This window comes from Rattus norvegicus, chromosome 5, assembly GCF_021556685.1.
Source record: "Rattus norvegicus strain SHRSP/BbbUtx chromosome 5, alternate assembly SHRSP_T2T, whole genome shotgun sequence".
In the NCBI taxonomy this organism is placed as follows: domain Eukaryota; kingdom Metazoa; phylum Chordata; class Mammalia; order Rodentia; family Muridae; genus Rattus; species Rattus norvegicus.
The window spans coordinates 85,295,254-85,321,628 of record NC_141538.1 but is presented as its reverse complement, the minus strand read 5'-3'; the positions used below and the strand labels follow the sequence as shown (position 1 = coordinate 85,321,628).

The 26,375-nt window shown below is 40.3% G+C and overlaps 1 protein-coding gene across 6 annotated transcripts in view; it reads left to right on the top strand.

Moving 5' to 3' along the window:
* Astn2 (astrotactin 2) overlaps positions 1–26,375 on the top strand; it is a 975,380-nt gene that overhangs the window by 102,060 nt on the left and 846,945 nt on the right. For all 6 annotated transcript variants that reach the window (XM_087659925.1, XM_087659924.1, XM_087659923.1 and 3 more), the window contains 1 exon segment: positions 24,577–24,764. In XM_087659925.1, the coding sequence (XP_087516051.1) occupies positions 24,577–24,764 (188 nt within the window).

Genomic DNA, 26,375 nt, shown 5'->3' with positions numbered 1-26,375 from the left:
TTGCTACTGTGTATGTAGACAATGGCAGGTGGCGCAGCCATAGGGATTATGCTATAATCCAGTCTATGTTTCAGTTTGTGGGGGTCGGGAACTCAATCTTTCCACCAAGAATTGAGGAGACAATACATGTTGGTTCTGAGACCCTCCAGCTTCATCTTTCATTAGCTCATGTATACCCCAAACCTAACTGGGATGATCACAAACTTGACAAACAGAAAAGGTGTGATTTGTGTCTCAACATGCACCATGAAAAAATTAATTTTGGCATTGGTCTTTCAAGCTTCCCTTGTACCAAAGGTTCTTCAGCACCTGGTTATTCTTACAGGTATAGACTGCTTACCAAAAGAATGTAAAAACACCCAAGCTTTTATGTGGTCCCTAAAAGATTTACAGTTTTCTGCATTGTAAGCTTGCTGAGGTTACTTTGAATTCCCATGTGTTCTTAATAGCAATGGCTATCATGTATAGAATTGGAAATTCTTTGCAAGGTCATGTTGTATGTGCTATTGTGCATGATAAACTTATCGATTCCTCACCAAACCCAATGGAACTGGCATTATTAATACTCCTGTTTTAAACAGGGGTGATTTGAGTTATGGAGGAAATGCTCACTTTGCAAAGGAGCACCAGTTAGTTAGAAGCCAGGATGTGATTGGAAGCTCATCAGTCCACCTCGTAGATCATACCATTATTGTGGTACTCTGCCTCCTAGTGGGTGTGATACAGGTTGACAGTAATGTTCCATTCTACCTGCGTGCCAGTGGTTCTGACAGATGTTCAAAGGACAGATGAAGAACCAGAGAGAAAAAAAAAAAAGATGGCCATCTTACACAACTCAGCAAATCCAGCTCTCTTGCATGGTTCTAGCCTATCTCTCGAATAGCCAAATAGATTTGGCAATCAGCCTACTTAATAATGAGTTGGAAGCTTGCTGATGTTATGTCTGGCAAGGCTTGTTCTTTCTTCCATGGATGTCTAGGCTTTTTTTTACCCAGCCTTTGCTGTGGTTACAATGACTGGCAATAGATAGAGTTGTCATGCCTCACAGGAGAGTGCGCAAGTCTCACTGGAACCAACACACAAACAAAAAAGAAACAAAAAGACAACAGGCCACTGGTTTTAGAATAGTGATGGGGATTACCAAGAAAGACAAACTTCAGAAAATGGGATGAAAACCTTGGATCTCCTGTTAATTTACTTTACATTACTGAGAAGGAGATTTAGGTGTCTTGGATGCCAGATTTTTCCACCTATAAGGTAAGGTCAAAAAGTTACACCCATTCATTGATTAATTCATCATCTCTGTACTGTTACTTGCTGTTTCCCAGCCATTGCTTTAAGCTTAGCTGACTCAGCACCCGCTTTTTACATCCCTATCATTTCAGCCTTACAGGGATCTGTGGACAACCATTGAGCCTTATGGTGGACAGGTGGAAAATGTAAGCAGAAGCATAAGCAAAGAATCTTCCTGAGGCTCTAAACTTCCTTCTGGGGATGCAAGGTGATACCAATAGCTTAATGCTCTAAATATCTCACTTCTTCATCCTAAAGAAGATAGTTTGGTTGGAGGTAGTGTAGGGAGAGAAGGGAAAATAAACTGAATAAGAAGATAAGAGCAGGTAAAAATTAAACAGAGCTACTGTCCTCATACCCACCTGGGGCCCAGATGAAGCCACAGTATACCCTCCTGTTTCTATTCAGACACTTTCGATCACTCTTTAACTCATCATCTGAATTTTGGTAATTACTGATGCCTGCCCCCATCTCTCTGTGATAAAGAACCCTGAGGCTTCATTCTATATCAGTGAGATATGCACATGTGGTCTGGATCTTAAAGACATTGTTCCTTTTTAAATCAGCTCATGGTTTATTCTTCTCCAAAAAAATATCCACAAGGAAGCCCAAAGGCAAGAGGCCCAGCAGTGCTCTGCTTTTAGGCATTCAGATGGTTCTAGCTTTTTCCTAGAGACATGAACATAATTACAAGGAGAGATATTCCCAAGGTCATATTATCAGATACAGCATCACGTCAAATGGCTCTGAAGGTCTTCATAACCCTCATAGTTCAAAGGTACAGATGCTGTGGTTGGTAAAAATGCAAGAGTAAAAGTAAAAAAAATTGCTATTTAGTGAAGAATAATTATCTTTCTCCCTCTTCTTTCTTTCATCTCTCTTTCTTCTTTCTCTTTGTCTCTCTTTTTAATTCTATCTTTCTATTTTTGGATTCTCAAAACATTCTTGCCAGTTTGATTTAATTATTCTTATTTTAAATATGATGCTTGCGGATACTGGGAAGTTGCCTTTCTAGAGGATCAAGTGGTCTATGTTGGAGTCTTCACCTATTATACCGCCATCTGATTCCAAACACAGAAAGGTCTTAGATGTGGGTGATGAACTTCACAGGATAGAGAACCATAATTGAGAGTTCAAGTCATAGCTGTACATATGTTGTCATGTGGTGCATTTGTTGTCTTTCATCTCAGAGGTAGATATGGCATGGGGATCTACGCCCTGGCACTATAGAGATTATTCATGTTAGGTCATGTTTGTGGCCCAGAACAGCGATCACTATTTGTTCATGTCATTCATTCCCAGCTTCAGTACTAAAGAGTCAGGGAAGCAAAGACATGCGTGCCAAGGGATTTCCTGTCTGAAGTTTGGCTATGTTTAAATAATCAATAGTAGTGGTTTCTTCTATTCTTGTTGAGAAATGCCCTTCCCTTAAAAGTAAGATCTGCACATGAAGACTAATCCAAAGAGACAGACTTATGGAGAGATGAAATCGCTAGTATGACCTGAACTCAAGGAAAAGGAGACTTTACTGGAGGCTGTCCCTCAAACTACAGTCTCTGCACTTGATCACAGCAGACCTAAGCTGTCATTCAGCAGAGAAGACAAAGCAGTTGTCCTCACTGTCTCAATACTTAGGAAGTTCATAGACAGAGCCTCTGGGATATTACTCTAAGGAATCCAGGAGGGAGATCTTGCCTTTTCACTTATGTGGATTATGTAAGGACTTGCTTACCTCTTTAAAAAAAGAAAAAAGAAAAAGTCTCCCTGTGGTTTTGAAGGGCATTGGGTCACCCAGGTAAGGTGTTTAGCTATGCTTTCACTAAATCTAGAGGCCTCTGATTCAAAAGATTTTAGTAGAAAAGATCAAGACATATTTCAGTAAGTCTTTAGTACTGAGTTCATAAATATGTTTTAAAGGAACTATTAGATAACTCTGTTCTGATTAGATTTGAGCAAGGAGAGAAAGCCTAGGGCTGTATGTATCTTTGACTAGTTTTTGTACATTTTGGCCTTGGTTTCAAATGTTGGGGGAAGAAGATGTGAGTGAGTTTTGGTGATAGAAGTATTAGATTGCTTCAAGTTTAGTTACTAACCCTGACTCTAGGATCCCATGTCATGAATGCTAATGAACACTCAATGTCACCAGTTTGTCTGGAATCTGCTAGGCTTCTGATCTGCATGCCTTTGTACTTAAGCATTCGCAGTGGGGCTGGTAGGTTAACTCTATGTATTTACCAGTGAATAAGCACAGATACATTCCTGGCAGTGTTTTGTGAAAACAATCAAATACAAACCTCAGTAACCATGTGTATCTTTCTCCTTTTCAGTAAGATGTCCTTGGGGAAGCAAGCCTTAAGAAGTTGAGTCTATAGGAAGGCATAAGAAATCTGCTAAAATCCTCCCTCCATTCATTAGGGAACTGAGGCGCTATGATTTTGTTTTCTTGCTGAAAACGAGAGGGCTGTTAAGAACACAGGGGTAAGGAACAGAGCTCAGGAGGCAGGGACATGTGTTAAAAGACAGAGAAAAACAGATACGGGAAATATAAGGAAGGCAAAAGAAAGATTTTGTTGAGAGTGGTCTGAAAGGGTATATCTATGCCCTTTTTCAGATTGCCTTTAAATAGTAAAGTCTGGTCCCCTGGTCATGTTAGTGACTATGTTCTAATGGTTCATAGAATTACATATCTCTCATGAATCCTGCCTGAACACATCAAGGATAAACAGTGGGGACTCGTGATTTGTAGAAGGTGAATAACTTCATTAAATCAACAGAGGAATGTGGTCTCCATTTATGAATCAATTGTATGGAATAACTTGTTTTTAACTGCTGCTCAGAAAGCATTTCTTCACCTCTACCTGGCATATACCCGTCTATTCTTCATGACCACATAAATATAGCATCTTCTAGGAAAAGTCACATGGTTGCCTCTGGAGAATGTGTTATTCATCCTCCTCTCTGTTCTCTCATTGTCAAGTGCAGATGTGTGAGGTTGCATTTTTCATGTTGCATTATACTACATTTGAGTAATTGAATGTCCACCCTACCAATCATAGATAGGGAAGACCTTGGTTGATTCTTCTCTTCTATAAACTTCCTGCCTCATAGGATGCTTTAAAGTTATAAGTCAGTCAATACAAAAATTTCACAACAAGGATGTTAACTCAGAATCGAGCCCAGGGGTGCTCAACTGGGACCTTATCATAATCACATATGAACTCATTGAAACTCCATCAAAGTGCTACCCAAAGACTCAAATATAGACAGTGAGGAAGGAGCAGGGGAGGTGGATTGCAGTTACCACCAAGAGTTAGGTATGATCTCCCTGTGTTATATTAAGTGAAGCTTCTAAGCACAGGTTCTTCATTCCCTTTATTGAAAGCTTAGGCTGGGTGAGAGGAAGCAAGCAAAGAGCAAATCCTCGTCAATATGACATGGGTGCCAACAAGCCTTGATAGTTTACAAACTTCAATTAGGAGTGAGACATCTGGAAAGTAGAGGCAGACACAAATCTGGAACATGCTGTTTATGGGTTTGTTACAGCATTTTATTGGTATCTTGAAGGGATTTAATATATTTCAAGCATGGCAAAGATGTAGGTTTTGGTCCTTCCAAGAGTAGCAGGCTTGTCCCAAATCACAGAAAACAAGTGAAATGGTAGTTCTGGCATGACGCCTGGGGTCCTAATCTGTGTCCTAAGGGTTGAACTAATGTGTCCCAAACGTCAGCTCTTTTTCAGGGCTTTCTTTAGCATTTTGGCTATATCCATCTTCTTATTGTCTCAGTGTCTCCTTTCAAGGCACTGTATATGTTATTAACAAGACCATGCTCAAGAATAAGATAGATATAAGGGTAACAACATCAGGTACTAAAATCAAAATTCCACTATGAAGACAAGGACAATAAAAGCAAATCAGTGATGCTGCTTTTCAGTCAGTAGATGACAACAGTCCACCTGGGATTTCAGCTAGTAGCCTACTTTCTTTGGCTTCATAAATGGACTGGAAGATCTTACAAGTATATCCTCCTTGTCATTAACAAAAGGGGCCAAATGAAAGGGGAGACATCAAATTTCCTAATTTTGTGCTTTTCTGTTAATTAATATGAAGAGAGTAACCTATATGCATTCATCCCTTCCAACAGCCCTACCAAATTTTAATTAATTAATGTAATTAATTAAAATTGGTTTGCTAGTAGTAAAAGAGAAGTCTTATGCGGGTGAAATATTTTTCCTGGGTACCTTAACAAGAGCGGATGAGGACTGAGTACTTTCCTGAGGATATGACTCTTCCTCTTCACAGTTAGCTAACATACCTATAGAAGGAATGGCAGAGGAATGGTAACTGGTCCAAGTCTTTAGAGTGAATAGCTCACCAATGGACCATGAATCTATGCCGGTGATGTGACCCAGAATTCTGCAGCTAGAATTCCAGCCCCTTTGCAAGTGTTACCTTCTCAAAGAGGCTGTGAAGAGCTCTAACCAGGATTTACTTTGACTAGGTTGAAGAAAATAGTGTTCACTTAATAAGAATTTTTTCCTGAGCATTTTCTATTGGACAGGCACCATTTTAGATTACAGGGATGTATAATGTTGAATAACAAAAATAAAAACGTTTGTACATGTAGAATTTATGATCTAATGTATATCTATGCATGGTGACGGATATTAACAAACAGTAATGATGTACAAATCTGCCAATTTAATTAGGGGATGGAGGGAGACTGTCTTACTTCTGTACTTAGCCCGCCATCCTGGGTGATTTGGAGCATACCTCAGCCTCAGCCTCCGTTTTCTGTGTTTGCAAAACAAAGATGCAGGTGAGATATCTGAGGCCAATGTTGTGAAACAGGATGTGTTTGTGCCTCCTTGTGGTTGCAAATGCTGGTATGGACGTGAAGAGCAATTTCCTGAGATGTCATTTTGGACTAGATCCCAGGACCCAGAGTAATAGATGTCTATGCTTGGTGGAAACAAGAGCTTAGAAGCCATTTTTCACTGGCCATGAACAGAATCTGTGGGAATAATATCATCTGGAGAATAAATTTAGAAGTCAGTTATAGGAATTAACATCTTCCTCATATCTAATTATATGATTATTCCAGTACATTGTCCCTTGAAAGGCACACACCAGCATGTTTGTGCATGCACAAGTGCAAATGCAAGCACAAACGTACACACACGCATACACACATGCACACATACATGCACTAAACAAATAAATAAATGTAATACTAATAAATTGGGACCAGTCACATCATTTTCTGGTCTAAGTACAAAGAGATAATGTAGGGTGTATTGTCAATAGTCCAATATAGTGAAAATAGTCCAGAAATAAGTATGATTATTTTTTTTAATTCTTATCTGTGAGTCTTATATTCTGTACCAATAAGTTCAAGAGCCTACAACTGTGAAGTGACATTTCTGCAACATACTATGGTTTAGTTCCTATGCTTGTCCTGACTTCTACTTGTTCCTCTGAGCTGTTCAGAGTGAATAAAATGGCAGAATATCCTAGGTTTGACAGAGAGAACTTGCTTATGTAGACAAATACTACTTTCTGTGGGCCTCAGTTGTCTCCTCTGTCAAATAAGGTTCTAATCTTGTAACACCAAGGCTGGAAAGATCACTTTTCCAGCACTTGAGAAGAGCTTCCGAGCATCTATCTTCCTGGATTGTGGATCAGCAGAAATGGGGTAAGGACTTCTTATTACAGAAAATGCATACATTGCCACAACACACTCTCTAAAACATTGACCCCAGTGTCAGAAGGCCAGAACCTAGTCATGGTCCAGTCACTGGCTAAGGCATTTCACCTCTTCTGATCTCAAATGTTCTATTACTAGATGATCTTCCAAGCTCCATCTATTTCTGCTGTCTTCTGCCACAGAGCCAGTCTTGTGGGAATTAGTCAAATGTTATAGGCAATATATGTGGCCATGGGCAAAAAGAGGAGAAGAGCAAATATTGTTAAGGAACCAGGACTTAAGTTGAAAGTGCATGAATTCCACTTACTTCATGGAAATAATTTCATCTTTGCTTAGTGTTTTCATTTTCTGAGATAAATATGTGTATGTGGGACACATACACACATGCATAAGATCTCCTACATTCATGAATACATAATGAGTAGAAAAACTGTTTGTAGTTGGGAGGGCTATGTTGGATACTATGTGTAAATGGCTTGATAGATAACTAATGATCTTTTTGGGCAAGAGATCTTGCAGTAAATGACAGTTGAATGTCATTTTGCATCCTTCCCTCCATCACTGATTTAGAAAACATGCCAATAACGTTATCTTATTTATCACTTATTACTTTTGAGATTATATTATAATTATATCATTCCCCTCTCCTCTCCACCCTCTCACCATCCCATACACTCCTCTCTCTCTCTCTCTCTCTCTCTCTCTCTCTCTCTCTCTCTCTCTCTCTCTGCTAAATTCATGATCCCTGTTGGCATTAACAGTTGGTACATGCAACATGTGTTCCTCAATACAATCTGCTCAGTCTGTATAGTGTTACTTATATGTATGTTTTCAGGGATGACAATGTGATATTGGATAAACATATTTTAAAGTACCCAATCAATCTATAACACTCTGTAAGATAATCAGTCCTAGTAGTCTGTTAGTTCCATAACCTAAAACCCCTCTCCTGTTAACTCCGCATTGCTGACATCTCAAATCTGGTAGAGAGAAGAGTTTCATTGCTTCTACATGGTCCTAAGGAGAAGGGAAAAACTAGATTTCCCACTTTTGCCCCATTTTGCTCTTCTTTCCCATTTCCTTTCTTTCCTAAACTGATGTTCCTTTATCGTCACTTGTCCAACTCTGGATTCTATTTTCAGGGTGCATTGGTCTAGGGTCTTCTAGGTATGAAATTCCTGCAAAAGCACCTGAAATTATGCAACTTGAGCCTAAGTAGTTTTCTGGCTAGACAGCCTCTGTCAGGACCAACAGTTCTGAAGCCGTAGACGACAGCCCTTTAGAGCTTGAAAGACCCTTTCAGAGAGATTGACTTTGACCATCAGAAAACACAGACATTTATGTTACAATTCATAACATAACTATAGTAATGAACTAGCAATGAGGCTAATTTTATGGTCGGGAGTCACCACAACATGAGAACTGTATTAAGGGGTCTCAGCATTAGAAAGATTGACAACCACTGGATTAGACCCTGCTGTTGAAAGTGTGATGAAGCAAATAAAACTGTGTTCATATGTTACTCCCCGCCCCCAACCTGAGCCCTGTTAAGTGCAGTGAGTGCCTTCATATCATGCCTTAATTTACAGAAGCCTCAGTTTCCCTCATTCCCTGTGAAATGGGCTTGTCTATAGCTTCTTTCACATTGTGAGTGATTATTTAAGGCATTGACGTAAGCAGCAGTGTCCAAGCATCATATCTGTCTATAAACATACTGTAAGAAATATTACTGCTTTACTTCTGTTTTAGGTTACCATTCCCTGACACCCAAGAGACTGGCTTCAGCCTCCTGGCTAGGCTTCCTACATGGTATGAAAGAAAGTGTCCCATGGGGATGTCCTCAGGTTGCCTGGGGCTCAGCATCAGTGGACCTCTTCTTGCATCATGACAATCCGTCTGTTTCAAGGACACCAGACTGAGGGGATGAAATAGGAAGTCAGAGGAAAAAATTTTCCCCAGAAAAAAATATCAGAAAAGATTAAGCCGATGGACAGCTCAGGAACACAGGGAGCTCTGTCCTCTATGCTACACAATGTGCTGTCAGTCATTCTAGAAAAGAGGATATAGGTTTTCAGGGGAAGGCAGCAGAGGATTTAGACTGCTTCTCCAGGAGTCTGAGACAAAGTTCAATGTCAGTATATGTGAAGGGATGTTGCAACTGGGTATGTTATTAGGTTAAAATGTACCCAGATCAGTGGGGACGTGCATAAATGTGTCTGCTCATGGACAGAACTAAATGCATACATGTATAAAGTGTCTTTGTGTACATGTTGATGCAGAAATTGTTTATCAAATATGCATGACTATATATCTTGATGAACATGGTGAACATACTATGTGAGTATGCATATAGATAATAGTGGTTTGCCTATGGGTACCAGTTTGTTAAGGTGACTTATTGCTACATGTTGGGGAATGTCTGGACATGAACACGTGTTCATGGTGCTACCATAAGAAAGGAGCAATTTTGCAGAATGTATGCATGAATCTCTAAGACCTCAACCTCTCTTGCTCTAGCATCTGTGTTCCTACACACACACACACACACACACACACACACACACACACACACACACACACAGCCTGTGTTTGTGTGTATTCATATGTATGAGGACTCACATATAAACATATTGTTTGTGTTTTAGGCAAAAAAATGGTTTTCTGGAAGTATATAGAAGCATGGTTCATGAAATACATGCATGTATAAACACAGATGTGCTTTGGGAGAAAATATAGTCAATAAGAGCTCATCTGTTCACCTGTATTTCTAAGCTGTGAAAAAATGACTTCTGGAATAATTGTGACTTACCCAACCTGATGGTCCTTGTATACTTTCTACTAATAATTTCCCAATATTGGTCCTAACATGTATTGTGAGTGCACTGCCTGTTTCCCTTCGTTATAGTCACATTAGCTCATCCTAGAGACATTGCTTTTCACTCAAGCAATGTAACTTCTTTTAAAATGTTGCACATCACCTATATCAAAAAGAATAGTGGTAGAAACTCTATTATTAAGTAAGGCCAAGATGCAGAAAATACACACTGCCTAATGGGATCTTATAGCATGTGTGACATCTGGTGGACGATCCTCTTTGCCAGTTCCTGTTGTAACTCTCAGAAAGTGAGATATGTATTGATTCATCATGTAAATTGTGAGGTGGATATGTGTTTTCTCTGTATCATTATAGCATGATACAGTATTCATCAAGACAAAGGCATTTTTAAGGAGTGTGTTTCCCACTAACAGGTTCCCTTGTCATTCCTCTAACCTCTGAAGATTCCTTGGCTTCTATAGTTCCTCAGGTGAAAACAGGGAGGATCGAGAGAGAGAAACCATTACCAGGTAGTTCAGGTGATCAGATTAATCAAGGAGACAACACAAAATATGGTAGAAGAGTGAATCTTTTCCCTAGACGTTAGGATTCTATATTCTTACCCCCTTAAGACATACTGAAACTGTCCAGTGAAATTCAGCTTTCTTGCTTCTAAATGAAAATTGGAGTGACAGAGAAAAGACGGCAAAGGCTCCCAGCAAAGGGCTTCATGCTGCAGATGCTCTTTCGAAACATATGCTGAGTTGGCATAGTCTAAGTTTAGTTTCTGTGTCTCTGGAAGTGGAGGAAATAAGACAGGGTAGAGCTGAGGGGAGATGGGATAACTCAGATTCCTGATTCCTAATGTCACACCCCGAAGAAGCTCAAGATTGCAATCGTAGTTTCCTACTGAGGACATACGACAGATGTGATTCTTATTCTCCAGAAATTTACAATCAAAGACAAGCTTGGGTGCTTCAGAGCAAGGAATCCTAAATGTCTCTATTAACTAGAGTAAAAAGCAATTTATTTGTAGAGCACTGGAGAAATGGTAGTTGGAGCAGCGTTCACTGCAGCACACATTACTGAGCACGGGCTGGTGCTGATCCCTTAACTAACTCTGAACTCTCAAGGCTAGGAGCATCTGTACTTGTTATTATCCATAAGTCAGGGGAATGTTGGGAGGAAGATGAGCAAACATGTATACAGCCAGGAACACTATAAATATGAAACTACTGTCTGTCATCCTAGGTGGAGTACCCTGCATTGTTCTAGGCTGTAATTAGACAAGAATTTAGTCTCTGCCTCCCTGAGTCTCACGCCAGAGATTATGACTATGTTTTCCGCCTGTGTTCACGTAATGAAAGTGAAGCTTTTAGAAATGACCTTGCTGCCAGTTTCTTTTTCCCCAGCAAAGGATCAGAAATTTCCATCCAGCAGGCACTGAGCTCAGCTCTTCTGCTACAGCAGGGAACTGGGGAGTTCACAAGTCAGAGGGGGGTTCAGTCCTTCCAGTTCAGTTGTTGGTACTCGTCTACTAGATATTTTCCATTATATCATCCATATTAATCATGACCTTGACTTTTGCTTAGAGAATATGGTACTCAAAATTCTTTGTCATGGATTTATTGTTGGCATCTCCCAGTGGTCTAGTGAAGGGGTCGATGAGAACAGCTATTACTCCCATGTGAAGACTGTTGCCTAGAGATATGAATGCCTTCTCTAAGGCTAGAAAGCAACAACAGTGAAATTTAACTTTTCCCGTGGCTAACCTTACAGTACAGAAATAGCCTGCTATTTTATAACCTGGAGACATGTGCCTGACATTCAAACCAAATAAGCACAGAATGGTCAGGGGACCATTGCCTGTGTCTAGCCCTGCAAGAGAAAGTGTGGTTTGCAACTATCTATGCACTCACTGCCCCACTGCAGAATGATTCTGGGTCTCCCATTCTGGATTTTGTATTCTCTGATATAGTGAGAAATTCAAAAGGGAGATTCCTCTCTATAAGCCCTGCCATCCTCAAATCATCCCTTCACTGCCACTGGGCACCAGCTGTAGCTGGTCTAAATTGGACTGAATGGTGTGGAATTGCAAGTCAAAAGGGTCGTGTAATCACTGCACTGATGCCCTGGGCTCTGTGCTCTAGTACCATGTTATAAATAAGGGTAATGGGGTAGAGGCTGAATTACAATCAAGGCTGCTATGAACACACCGAACAGGCATGGAGCTTATTTAAGGAATAGAGAGGTAGATTATGCTCCTCCAGCAGTGCACGTTGGAACCAATCAATACCTGCTCAGTCCTTCAAATCAGGGCCAGTGAGACTTTGATTAGGAGGAGGAGGGGCTGAAGGAAATAGGGTAGGATGTTGCTTAGGGAAAAAGAATCTTCCATTTCTGTTTGTTTTGTGCTACATATGGCCATGGAATGCTGGCTCCAAGCGGGGCATTGAGGAAGTATCAGGCATTGCGTGAGATGACTTTGGTTTAAAGAGTCTCTGAGACTCAGGGAACAGAAGTAGGTGAGGTGTGAAATAACTAAAGAAATGAATATCTTGTAGTGTGAGAAGCACAACAGTGTGAGGAAGTATAGAGCAGGAATACCCAATCAAGGCTGCTATGAACACACCGAACAGACATGGAGCTTATTTAAGGAATAGAGAGGTAGATTATGCTCCTCCAGCAGTGCACGTTGGAACCAATCAATACCTTAAGGGAGCAGGGATTCAGAAAGAGTATACACTGGATGCCTTTTTCTAGGTACTTGTTCCTTTGTGTAACTTGAGACTCTTTGGAGCTCCTATTTACGAGATTGGTAATTTAGATGAAGTTGGACTGGCAGTTCTTCTGAAGGTCTTTGTGAGCCTGGCTGGAAACTTTTGGTGATCTTTCTTATAGGTTCTCAGTGGGTTTTTTCTGAGGCAACCTAGAAAAATGGGCCATACTACTCGCATCCTCTAGTATCCTAGTTTTAGTGTCAAAAGTCTCCAAAGAACAGAGAAAGGTGAGTTTTCAGATACTCTGTTAAAGCCCACTCCCACATCCTTTTTCTAAGAGTATCAGTCTTAGTATTCATTCACTGGCCAAACATATCATGTTGCCAGCTTTGATTGAGACAAGAGAAACAATCTCACTCCTTGAAAAAAAGAAGCTACAACTGCACATTGCATCTGTTTCCATGTAAACACGAGCTATGCAGGCTTACATGGTTAAGTTCTAAAGTTTACACAGTTATGTTCTAAAGATTGAGGTCGGCAGAAAAAAGGAAGAGTGAGAGTTTAATATGGAGAACAGTGTGGACAAAGACCTTGAAGCTATGAGAATAATGCAAGGTCACTTGGAGAGCAGACTGGAAGGAAAGAAAAAGTGTGAAACAGGGATTCAGGGAGGAAGGAAGGCACAGAAAATATAAGGGGTACACAGGGTTGACCTTCTTCATGTGATGTCTGGTTAAAGGCAGGGATAGGTGGAGAACTGATAAGTGCAAGCTGGATGATACCAGGGACAGATAGAAGAACTCAGTGTTCCTGTACGGAGCTGTCTTTTGCTGCCCACTAATTCGGGTATCCAGTCTGTTTTCATCTTCCCCACTTCAGTTTTTCAATACATGAAATTGTGACCAGATGTCTCCCATGCTGTTTTCTTGACCTAGGCTTTAATTTCCATCGTGTAGGCTCCTGTGTTCAATAACTTCTGGCTGTAGCACAGAGCACTAAACCACTGCTAGAGAGGAAGTGGAGATAACGATGATTCATGACCCTTGTGAATCTTATACTTTAGCAAAGGTGATGAGAATTAGGCATGAACAAGGTTAGTGAATCAGTACAGAGATTAGAAGCCTGACAGCTCAGAGAACGAATGCCACCCAAAGGGTTGGGCTCTCCAGAGTGCTAGGGTCAGCTAAGTTTTAAAGAATGACAACATCTGTGATGGCAGAGGGAAAGAGGAGTGGAGCTGGTGAGTCATGAATAAATATTGGCAACCATTTACTTCCGTGTGGTGATGTGGGAGCCATATTCAATAGATCCTGGTAAGGATCTGACCCAAGCACCAATTCATCATGGAAAGGCTGTTCTTCCTAGTCTTCCTTTCTGCAAATAGCTAGTGCTGTTGGCTGCCAGTCTAATCATCTCATCCCATCTCATCCCATCCCATCTCATCCCATCCCATCTCATCCCATCTCATCTCATCTCATCCCATCTCATCTCATCTCAAGGACTCTGGTTACTGACTACTACAGCTCTCACCCTCCTCCCTTGTACTGCATGGTCTTAGGCTTCCCTGACTCATCAGCTCTGAATCCGTGCACTGGTACTCACCTGCTCAGCCTCTTCGGTGGGAGATCAACCTGTCTGTTGAGCAGAAGCATAAGGAAGAGTTGTGCAGCATCTCACACAGGATGAGAGGAGAGGTTTAGATGCCAAGGTTTAAAAACAAATCATTCCCTAAGTCAGTCAGATTTCTACCTCCACCATCTAAGCTGGTTCTGTTGTAGATCTTTTTGTTATACTCTATGGCAAGAGTGTTAGATTGTGAAGCTTTGTTACTTAAGACAAGTTCCACCCATCCCTGGTCCTCATTTTCAGGATTGGTTAAATAGGTGGGTCAAATCTCCATCCCTTTGTCATCTGTATCAGAATTTCACAATACTATACTTCATTGTTCTAGGATTAATGGAGGGACATGGAAACCTTGAGATGAGGTATAAGACTTTACAGTATTTGCAAAGTATGCAACCTTATACCTATTCTGGTCCCCTTTTCTTTCCTTTTGATACTGTCACACACACTTAAAACAGACAGACTCTTGCCTTGACAGAGGTGAGATGGAAAAAAGTAACAAGAAGACAGATGACTGACAGGTTATATCCAAGGCTAAATGCTTATTCCTTCACACATCCCACTGCCCAATGTTCACAATAATCTTGAAAGATTGTTTTTATGATTCCCACTTTTGTCTGAGACAAGTAAAGCTCAGAGACGTGAGTCTGTTAAAGGTCAACCTAGTTAATTATATGGAAAGGAACAGAGTGACCCTACAAACTCTGCATTACACAATAATTCTTGTACCACTGGTGGTGGTGATATCTGGATCTTAAAAGCAGAGGGACACATGTATAACCCTAACATGTGGCTTTTAGAATGAAGAAACATGCAGCCATAGCGTCAGGTAGACAGCAGGATGACTGTCCTGCTTCTTCTCATATCATGTTGCAGAGTGGAGTACAACTGTCTCTTTCTTTACTTCAATGTGTTGATCCCTTTTTTCAATCAAATCAGGAGGGCAATGAAAAACACTTGATTTGGAATCAGGGAACTAGGTCTTGAATGTTCTACTCTTTATTAAATAAAATCACACAAGGCCTTAGAGCTCTCAGTTGAAAAATGAATAGAGCACTCTCTACCTTGCATACACATGTCTCTGGTCAGACAAAATAAGGCAATGAATGAAAACCCGACAGCAGCCTGACACTTCAGTAGGTAGTGTAAATGTTCCTCTCTGTCCTCATGCTTTTAGCTACTTCTCCACATCGTTTTCAGGAAAGGGATAATGGAAATCTCACTGTTATGGTAGACATAAAAAAGGACAGAAGAAGCATCTAGCACAAGTAGAGTGAAGGTAAATGACAAGGAATGACTCCCTGAAAAAATGCATGGAAAGAAAGAAAGAGAGAGAGAGAGAGAGAGAGAGAGAGAGAGAGAGAGAGAGAGATCAGGAGAGAGTAGCTCGGGGTAGTGAGAGTCAATTCCATCAACCTTCCATCTATTTTCAAATCTAATCTGAAATGATATGTTTTTTTCCCTTGCCAATAACTCTTAATTCTTCTCTTCCCCTCTCCTTTAAAAGCCAAGCAAAACCATATTATTTTTTCCTACTGAGTGACTTAGGAAAATAGTTTTATATAAAAGATGCGGTTCCCAAAGGATGTAGAAATGGGCAGATTGGAGACAGAGGCAGAGATGATTGCTGACAGCTGATAGTGGTGCTGGGGTTCTGAGGTACTCCAGGGATGCTCTTTGCCAACTACTGCTGCAGGGCCTCAGCTGTGTCACACCCCCGCCACCTCTTCACCTTCTGTCCCCTCAGGCGACCTCTCCAACCCAGCATGCCATTAGTATCATCCTGAAGGCATGTTGCCTGCCTGACATCAGGATTTCTTAGAATCATAAACCATCCAGACCGTAAATTCTACATAGCCTTGTCCAAATGCCCAATCCACAAGGACCATGCTGGCCTCACCCACATTCCTGTAGTGCACAACATGTCTTACTTTGTGGCAACTATCACAGCATTATGAACACACAGGATGGTGTTCTTTAAACAACAACAGAGAAAACGAAAATCGCTGGCAAGATGAGAAAGCCTGTGAGGGTAACAGTCAAATGTATCCCTTCCTATAGTCTATTCTCTGTCTCAAACTCTGTGTCTGACACATTTGAAACAATTAATAATTTGTGAGAGATATACCACTGGAGCACCAGGGTAATGACGTTGTATACTTTGTGACTAACTGCAGAATCCTGCAGATTTGTGAAAATCTCTCTATGTTTGGCCTTATCTTTTCTCAATTCTATATTACATATGATGTACGTTGGGCAAACTGAAACCCTTATTTTTCAAATAACAAAAGCATAAAAACTCTATGATTAGTCCTCATGTAAACTGGTCAGTTAATATAGAGGGAACGTGTCACTCTAAGTTTCTTACCCCAACTTCAGTGTTTTTTTCACTAGTCTAGGATGCTCAAATCAAAACTCTGAGCTAAATCTATTATCTACCCAGTCATCTGTCTATCTCTCCTGTTTTCTAATAGGTTTTTGTTTGTTCATTTGGTAGCTGTGTTTTGTTTTATTTTGATTTGCTCTGATTTTCATTTGTGTTGTATGGAGAGCCTCCAATACCCATCTGACCCAGGGTTTACTCTGAGTGAAAGAGTCCTAAATGGAACATATATTTACTGTTCTGAAAGAAGCTGTCCCATGCATAAGAAGTGGCTACCCCCCTACTATGTCTCACTCTCTCTACAATGGATACCTCAGTTGCTGTGCTATTTCTACAGTGAGGCTGTTTGGTGGCCTCCTTTTTCTTCTTCCCAGTGCATCTCCTCACAAGTTTGCCACCCTTTTACCTCATGAATTTTTACCTTTTCTTACATCTGAAGGCTTTTTTGTCTACTCGATATGTTTTTAAAAATCTTGCCTATCCTTTGGACTCCTCTATGAAGACATTAGATCCAAGCAGAAGTAATCTCTCCTTCAAGCATCACACTTTGATCTAGAACTATTTATAGCATACCTTTGTTCTCGTCCCATGGACTGGGCTCATGAGGACAACATATTTCACTGCCAGATCTTAGAAAAGCTTGATTCACTACATGAATCTTTAAAATGAATATACATGTATTTGCCTCTACTACAGAGATGATTTACATTCAATACAGAGAAAAAGTATCTGCACATGATTAAAATCACCTCTGATCCCACAATTCGAAGAGAACCTTTATTACTATTTTAATACATCTCTTCCCAGCTCTATATACATAGGCTCATCTCCAGACAAAATCCTAAGATTGCCTGTTTTCTATATAAGCATCCTCACTCTCACTCTGTGACAACATAATATTTTGAAAGTTAAATTATTTTCCTCTTAATTTGCATTCTCCAAAGTACCTGCACTTGAGCAAGATGATGGTGTCATTTCTTTCAATTTTCTTTGTGTGATTCTAGCCAGTGCTGAATGTCCTGAGTCGCTATCCTTTTCCTCAAAGATAGAAGTAGTTTATTGCAACTTTTGAAGAGTTTATGGAGCCCCTACTTTGAGCAATGCCAAAATCTCACCTACATACTTAAATGGTTTCAATATACTTACAACAGTGTATAGTGTGTCTGGACCATGATGAAGGGATTTGTACATCAATGATTACAAGTGCTAGTCAACATTTTTATTATAAAATAGGCTTTGCATGAGATGATGTTGCTCTACTGTATGGTGAAGAAAGCTAAACAGCCTTAAGGTTTGTTACGATAAGCTCTGATAGATTAGGTGTGTAAAGTGTAATTCACATACACGATTTCTGGCTCAAAAACTATTTGAAAGTTTATGTAATCCCATGCTGATTGAGAAATACATGTACGTATCCTAATTATAACACTGTATAGTATAAATTGACATATATGTTAAAGGGAAGAGATCTACCATAAAAAGACCAGTAGTTTCAACTAACCTGGATCCCTGAGATCTCTCAGATACTAAGCCACCAACCAGGCATCATATACTAGCTGATCTGAGGCCCCATCACATATACAGCAGTAGACATCCTGGTCTGGCATCAGTGAGAGAAGATATGCCTAACCCTCAGAGATTTGACAGAGGCCCCAGGGAGTGGGGAGACCTGGCAGGTGCATGAGGGGAGACATCTTCTTGAAAATAGGGGGAGGAGGAATAGGATGAGGAACTGTTGGAGGGCAGACCATGATCATGTGTAAAAATAAAAGTAATATCAACAAAGACAAAAACAAACAAAAAAAGAGAAGGGGTCCAAAGGAATGAACAACGATGAAGATAGAGCTGGTCAAGAGGAGACTTGTATGCCAGGTTCCTCAAAATAAATTTACATGGAACATTAGACACCACAGAAAAGCTTTGAACAAAAGAATGAGAGGATCAGATTACAAGTTACAAATTTCTTCCAGTTGGCTTATTTGATGTATAGTTGGAAAGAAGGAACCTGGTGGGTGGTAGACATTCCAGCTAATGGACCTGTTGAATTGTCTCCATTTGTGCTTCGAGATCCATTTTCTATCCATCTCTCATCTGCTGTGAACTCTGGAAGGCTGACCTTAGGAGTTTCTTGACTTAAATACCTGTGGGTATCCAGCTGAAGTTGACCTGTAAGGGAGAAGGAGAATGTCTTCAGCGTCTTCATCCCATGGACAGTTTTCACTCTGGGCTATGCATTGCCAGAGTCAGGGTCATTCTACAAAGACTACCGAGACTGTCTGCAGCCCTTAATGCAAGTGTGATTCTTTCAGAGTTTCAGATTAACAGCACCTTCTCAAACCCCATGTGACCATTCCTTACTGCTACTAGCTTTGGGCCACTTCACTCACTATTTTTGGTTTGCTCTAGTCCTACTGAAGTCTCTCTAAATGACCTCTTATGAAACAATTTTCAATGACCTTACTGAATGTCTTTTCTCTTCTGATGAGACCCTGACTGGCACAGAAGCAGTTGCAATAGCCCATGAGAGTGATGATAAAGGCTTGCATTAATTAACCATTATAGAGATTAAAAAGAGGATGTGGTGCTTGGCAATTACTTCCTAGGCCTACTCAGAAGGTGCATGATGATCAGTTGTGAAGCTGTAATAGCCAGTGGCAAGGATTGGCTGGAGTTAACATCACTACTTTCCCTAACTCTGCCTGCCTGAGCAGTGAGTTCTTATAGCCAATTGCATATAATGTCTTCTTCCTCCTCAGTGAGGCCAAGCCATTTACAAACTCATTGGAAGCTCTCTCTGGATTTCTGCAAATAATCTACTGGAGGGTCAGCTGGTGCTGTGGAAGCAGACGGCTGGTTAGTTAGCCACATGGGAGATGTTACCAGGATGGCTGGAGATCAGAAGCGCTGCTTATTTTCATAATGACCTTCAGGAATTAAATAAAAATACAATGAGTGCCATAGATTAGGAAGAACAAGCCAATTAAAAGCATAACACGCCTTAGGGATTTTTATTTCTTTTCCAGGAGGCTGAAAGGCATCAGTGGCCTCAGAGGCAGGATGGAGGGCTACCGAGAATTACTGATGAAGGCTGATCCTTTTGCTTGGCTCTGTGGGACGATTGGGGGGATTTGAGACTGTTGAATATTTCACAAGTTGCAGCCCATAGGGGGAGAACAGAGAAAGGTGAAAAGGCAATCCCTGTGTTTCTTTATGATTCCAATATAAAACCAAGCTATGCAGGGTGGGAGGGTGGCTGGCGCTGGAGTCAGACTACCACCGGAAGGCATGGTGCACCAATTCTCCCACTTTAATATCTGCTGCTTCATTTTACATTCATCATGTCGGCATAATCTGCCTTTATGGGAATCGTCTTGGTTCCCGACCAAATGCGTTTAGTCCCCCTTTGCTTTGATTGTAATATGACTTGAAGACTTCAATGAAATGTTTATATGGAGGGACCAGGGGTAGAAAAAAGGGAAACTGCAATTGGAAAATCAATCAGCAGGGAATTTCAAGAGCTGGCTTTGGTCGTGTTACAATTTCTTTGACCTGTTTTTAATGGACACAGGGCTGGCTTGCTGAACAAGCATGCTCTGCCAGTTTCTTACTGCAGGCCAAATAATAGAGATGCTTTAACACAAGTTACTGAAATCCCGATCTCTAATGCAGTTGCATTTGTTGCCCTCTTACATTTATATCTTGCTCCGTTTTCTGGATTATCCAGCTGGTCCTTGACTTCCTATTGCCTTAGAACAACAGTGTCTGTCCTCCCCTGTGTCCTCACTACTTTCTGAGCAGTTCTTGGTATCCAGGCTTTTAGAGTCCCTTCTTCACCTTGAGTTTCCAACAGATATTTGCTGATTCTTGCTTTAATTCTCTGATGAGAGCGAACATCCTGACTTCTAATTTTTTTCTTTTTTTCTTTTTCTTTTTTTCTTTCGGAGCTGGGGACCGAACCCAGGGCCTTGTGCCTGCTAGGCAAGCGCTCTACCACTGAGCTAAATCCCCAACCCCTGAATTCTAATTTTAATAAGTGTGCTGTTTTCATATGGATATGCATACTTATCTGTATACATATATACACATATGTAAATATATACTTACTTATACTTCAGAGTTCCAGTAAGTATTTACTGAACATTTGTTATATGCCAAGTACTTTTTACAACTGTTTGAGAAATGACAGGATATAAGGCTTAAAAGATCCTAGATCTTCTGGAGAGATAGAGAATAAACACATATTCAAGTAATATGGATGATAAATTTCTAATAGTGGCAAGTGCTATCAAGAGTTTTTGGGAAGGCAACATGATAGAGCTTGAATATATGTGGAGAAGAGTCCTTCAGGTTGAGCGCTCAGGCACAGCCTGACAGAGCGGATATTTCCTCAGCTGGGGTGGTAATACTGAGAAGAAACCGATTTGTAAGCTCTGGGAGGAGAGTTCCAGGAGGATTGGACAGAAAATACTTATTCTCTGATACAAGAGTGAGCTGGCACATTTAATGGATAAATTAAGGCTCATGGGGCTCTAACTGATGACGAAGGGGATATAGAAGGGAAGGGATAAGTTAATCTCACAGAATGTTTGAGTGTGTAGGTCATGACATGGGGCTGGGAAACAGCAGACTACACAGAACTTTTGTTGCTAACAGATACAGAGCTCACTGCAGGCAATTCATTTATCTCCATATTCTGAGCTAAGTAGCCTGGAACTGTGTACGAGCATGATAAACTATATTGAATGAATGGATGGATGAAAAAGTAAGTGAGCAAATGAACACCAAGGCTGTTCGCTTCCACTAAAGTAGTTTTCATTTTTGCAGTCTCCTGCTTCCCCTCCTATTGCCCCAACAACAGTCTCTTTGTAATAGTGTATGTCCTAAGCTATCCTCTGTGATTCAATATTTACTATGTTTCACACACTGTTATTATCATTTAACGTTTACTGTCTGCTGACTGTGCACTCATCACAGTAGCAAACAAAGAGCTCAATCTAGTTTTGTTCATGGGCTAATTTAGTCAAGGAAAAGGAGACGCTGCAAGTGCAATTGGCATTGTCGCAATTGCGTTGACTGGAAAGCCACAGAGTCCAGCTGAGAACAGATGCACGAGTAACCTTAAATATGTCACTAGCCATCTGGAACCCTCTGTTGCCTTATGGGAACATGAGTGGGAAAATTCTCACACATTATGGGATTTAAAAACTCCAGAAGAAAGGCTCTCAGATTCCCACCAGTATTCCTGGGCTTCTTCTATCTGTTTAACCAGGTTGTTCCAGCTGAATCATTTCTACTTTGTTGACATTTTATAGATTTAACCTATTCAGTCTGCGTTGGCTACAACTACAAAAAGCACCAAACATCACTCCCAAGTTTCCTGTACCTCTAGTTCTGAGTTGTGATGCACTTAGGAAAATGAATATGGTGCTAAGCAAACCATCTCTTACAATATCTCCATCTTACTGTGGCAATCTGCTCCCAGGGAAGATACTGCCAATACCCCAAGTCCTAAGACGTGGAAGTGGATTGGTGGGGAGACAGAATTCCCCAGGTCTAAAACAGGAAAAGTGCTGAGAAGGACTCAGACACTGTCTGCTACCTAAGTTCAGTGATAAGCCCTCACAGTTTGGGGTTTATGGTTGTAAGAGCTGATGAACTATGATTAATTACTTCCATCTCCACTTCATCTCTGGTTGACCATTCAAGCACTCCAAGACTGTGCGCACTTAGAATAATAATTCATCATTTTCTGGCCACTTTGTCTTTTATTTGGAAAGAGGGAGGCCCTAGAGGGCTGCAGCATAGAATGTTCAGTACTGTGAGATGACTTATGTTGTAGTTCATGTTTAAGAATAAACATGGAGCCAAGCCGGGAGGAGGTAGCCAAGTTAAGATGCATTTGTAGGAAGTCGGAAAATTAGAGCATAGTACCTCTGTCTAGGAGGCTGGATAGAGGGCTGGAGAAGACTGGAATGTTGACTGTCTTTTGAAGGATTCCCAAATAGACTTGAAAATTGATAAAAAAAACACCATAAAGAATATTGCCAGCATTGTTTCATAACAACTGAAGACTGAAATAGACCCTATTCATATCAATAATTGTTATGATGATTATAAATCAATAATTAATTTAAAATTCATAACTAACTTTTCTCTGAGCACTCACTAAGTGCCAGAAACAAATCTCCTAAGGACTTTTGATTGCTAACTTCAAGAAATTAAAATCTTTTAGAATAGTAGTACATAAGGACAATTCAATAGAATTTGGTTAGAGGTACTATTATCTACTTACCTATTCAAGGTGACTCCAGTATCATGAGAGAAAATAAGGACATGAAAAGAGCTGATTGAATAGGTAAAAGCTTGAATTTGGTCTTGTTACACCAGTCCTCCTTTGTATGTGGAAACATATATTGGATATTTGGGTATAGTACGGATGATGTCTCAATGTCACCTTTGTGACCACAGTGGACCAAATTTCTAAGCCTTAGATATTTGTGTGGAAGATTTAACATTTTCTTATGGGCACTACTATGGCTATCTGGCTTCAAAAATAATTCTGATTTGAGTGCAGACCTGGTAATTCTCCCAGAAGCCCATTTCCCGATTCCTTTATTCATAAGATGCTCTCACAAGGTCTGTCCTTTTGAGATGTGGTTAAGTGGGATGCCTTGCTTTTGTAAAAGGCACTAAGATTATAATTTATAATCCCAAAGCAAATATTTTGAAGCATCTTTCATCACCCTTGTTACCTAATAAGAAATTATGGTGGTAATGTAACATTTAATAGAAGTACTATTCATTCATATGTTCTTTCTAAAAGTATTTATGAACAAATAAAAGCTTATAGAGTTAGGATCTTCAAATTAGGAGATTTGATTTAACAAATTACTAGAAATGCCTAATTATTTCCTTCCAGATACGTGACATTAATAGAGCTGTGCGATAGTTCTGTGTGCCTGTATGTGTGTGTATGTGTGAGTGTGCGTGCCTGTGTGTATGTGTGTGTGTGTGTGTGTGTGTGTGTGTGTGTGTGTGTGTGGTGTGTCAGAGAGAGAAAGATAGAGAGATACAGACAGAGACAGGAATGTATACTTAATCAGGTATGTGTGTGCAAGTGTATGTACATATCTACATGTGTAAGTGGATTTGAGAAGTCAGTGTTGGGGATCATCCTTACACAACTTCCATTTTATGTACTTTTTAGAGAGAGTTTCTCTCTGAATCTGGAACTCACTGAAATGGCTTTACGAACTGACTAGTAAACTCCAGGGATCTCATTCTCTCCACTTCCAAGATCTATAGCATGTACTACACCTAAAAAGTTTAAGAAGTGTTCTGGGGAAATCCTAACACATGATCTCATGCAGGCATGACAACCACTTAACTAACCAAACCACCACTGCATTCCCCTTTAATTATTTTTAATCACTGGAGGTGTCTGTAACAACGCTTTCTTGATTTTGAGTTCTTAACATACATTGCCTAAAAGAAGTTGTGTTCATCAACAGTCGGGAAAGGTTTATAACAATAGATTTGTCCATGCCCTTTCCCAAGTAGAGTTGACCCTAGAACCTAAGCTAAACCATATACTCTTTTGGGTCTTTCCAGCTATTATCCAAGGACTTTCTGGTCAGTGTCTGTAAAATTCATACATGAACCTAAGAATGTTTTTCTCTTTATTTCTGCTAGTTGTGCAACTTCAGAAAACTCTAATATTTTTATTCTTTTGCTCAATTTCACTCTACTGTTGGAGAAGAATCACTTTTTCATTCATCAGGTCGTAGAAAAGTTGCCGTAAACACACCAAGATCAAGTGGTGCCTCTGGTCCTGTGTTACTTGAGGAATATCTTGGCCATGGTTTCTTATCTCTAAGTGGAAGCAGTGACTCCTGGATCATAGGTTGTATAAGGAAAAATATTTTGACAAAATAATGGGCTTCTGAGTTCATGAGTGTGTGCAGGCAGCACCTTTGCTCTCAGAGCAGGAAGACCTGGCACATATCTTACGCAGAACCTTTGCTCTTATCTTACAGAGATGTCTGGCACAGCAGCGGACATTTCGTTGGTTCACTGGAGACAGCAGTGGCTGGAGAATGGCACACTGTACTTCCATGTTTCCATGAGCAGCTCTGGGCAGCTGGCCCAGGCCACTGCTCCCACACTGCAGGAGCCCTCAGAAATCGTTGAAGAACAGCTGCATATCCTCCACATCTCTGTGATGGTGAGTAACTGGACATGGGAAGAGGGTTCAAGACAGAAAGAAATATGAACTAGTCTGAAGATGGAAGGATAGAACTTTCTTGTAAGACGACAGAGTAATACTCAGAAGTTCAGGTGGATTCTGCAGTGTTACCTGGACAGTTTCAATCACTTCCAGCTATAACAAGCTAACTGCACATCAGAAAAGAAAATAAAGGGTATTCAACTCTGATCTTTGGGCTGATATGTCTTGGAATAGCTGTTTAACATCTGTCACATGCTTATCTTGCTTGGCTGAAGAATGGGGTCCAGTACTCCTAAATACAACAGTTCTCTCTACAAACAAAATTGGAGTAAAACTGGAATTGAAAGCACTTTCCCAAATGCTTTATGCCTCATGACTACTGCAAGGTAGAACAAAGAAATGAGCCGGATGTAATCAGCACAACCAATTAGAATGATGTCTCTATCCTTACAACATTCTGGTTGTTGAATACTTTGAAGGGAGGGAAAAACAACCAAACAACCAATCAAACTAGGAAAGAGACAAAATTTACCCCATGTGCCATATTGGGCAAGTAGTAGAACTATTCTTGAGTATTTAAGCCAGCACTGAGTCCCAGAGACTCTCCCTCCTATCTCTCAATTGGAGACCATATTAAATATCTCTCATTTGTCCAGAATCATGCTGTACAATTTATGACAATTACCTCACTGTAGCAAACCAATAATGCATAAAGTGTAGCGCATCACCTGCACGTTAGAGATAAAATTAAGAGCACAGAGAAGCAAAGGCATCTTCTAGGTATGCTGAATGGCAAACCACTTTGAATCTCTTGTCCCCTCTGAGGAGGCTATTAGAATCAATTAGCAGTCTTTTTTAATTGTTTATTTTAAAAGGTTAGAATTACTGGAGAGAGAGAGAGAGAGAGAGAGAGAGAGAGAGAGAGAGAGAGAGAGAGAGAGTGTGTGTGTTAGTTCCCACATCCATCTGCATGCATGTGTGAGGCCAGAAGTAGCAATTGCTGTCCTTCGTTATCAGCTATCTCTCTTCATTTTTTTCAGACACTGGGTCTTGGTGAACCCAGAGTTCAGTGATTTTCTAGACTGACTGCCCAGCAACATCTTGAATTCTTCTCTAATGGGTTCCAAGTTCTGGGACTAAAGGTGCATGTTACCATACCTGACTTTTTAATATGGATTCTTGGGAAAGAAACTTTGAATCTTGTGTTTGTAAAGCAAGAATTCTACAAACTGTACTATACCTTCCTTTAGCCCAATTTGTTAGTGCGTTGTAAAGAGAAAGCTAGGAAAACACACATCTACTATACAGAAAACACATCAGATAGACTTGGGGTGGCATCTACACTCACAGTACTCCTTATCCCCCAATATTATACACTTCAAAGTCAATCTTAAGTTATTTCTTCGGTTTTACTTTTAGAATGCACTAGCAAGTAAATGAAGATAGGTGATGATATTCCTAACATATACAGAGAAAAGCAGAGCTCAGAAATGTGAGTGATCTCTTATTCCTTTGGTTAGTTCTTCCTTCTAACAAGAGTAACTATTTAGTGAGATTCTACAGTGGAACAGAACTTTTATTTTTACCTCAACCAACATTGCAATAGAT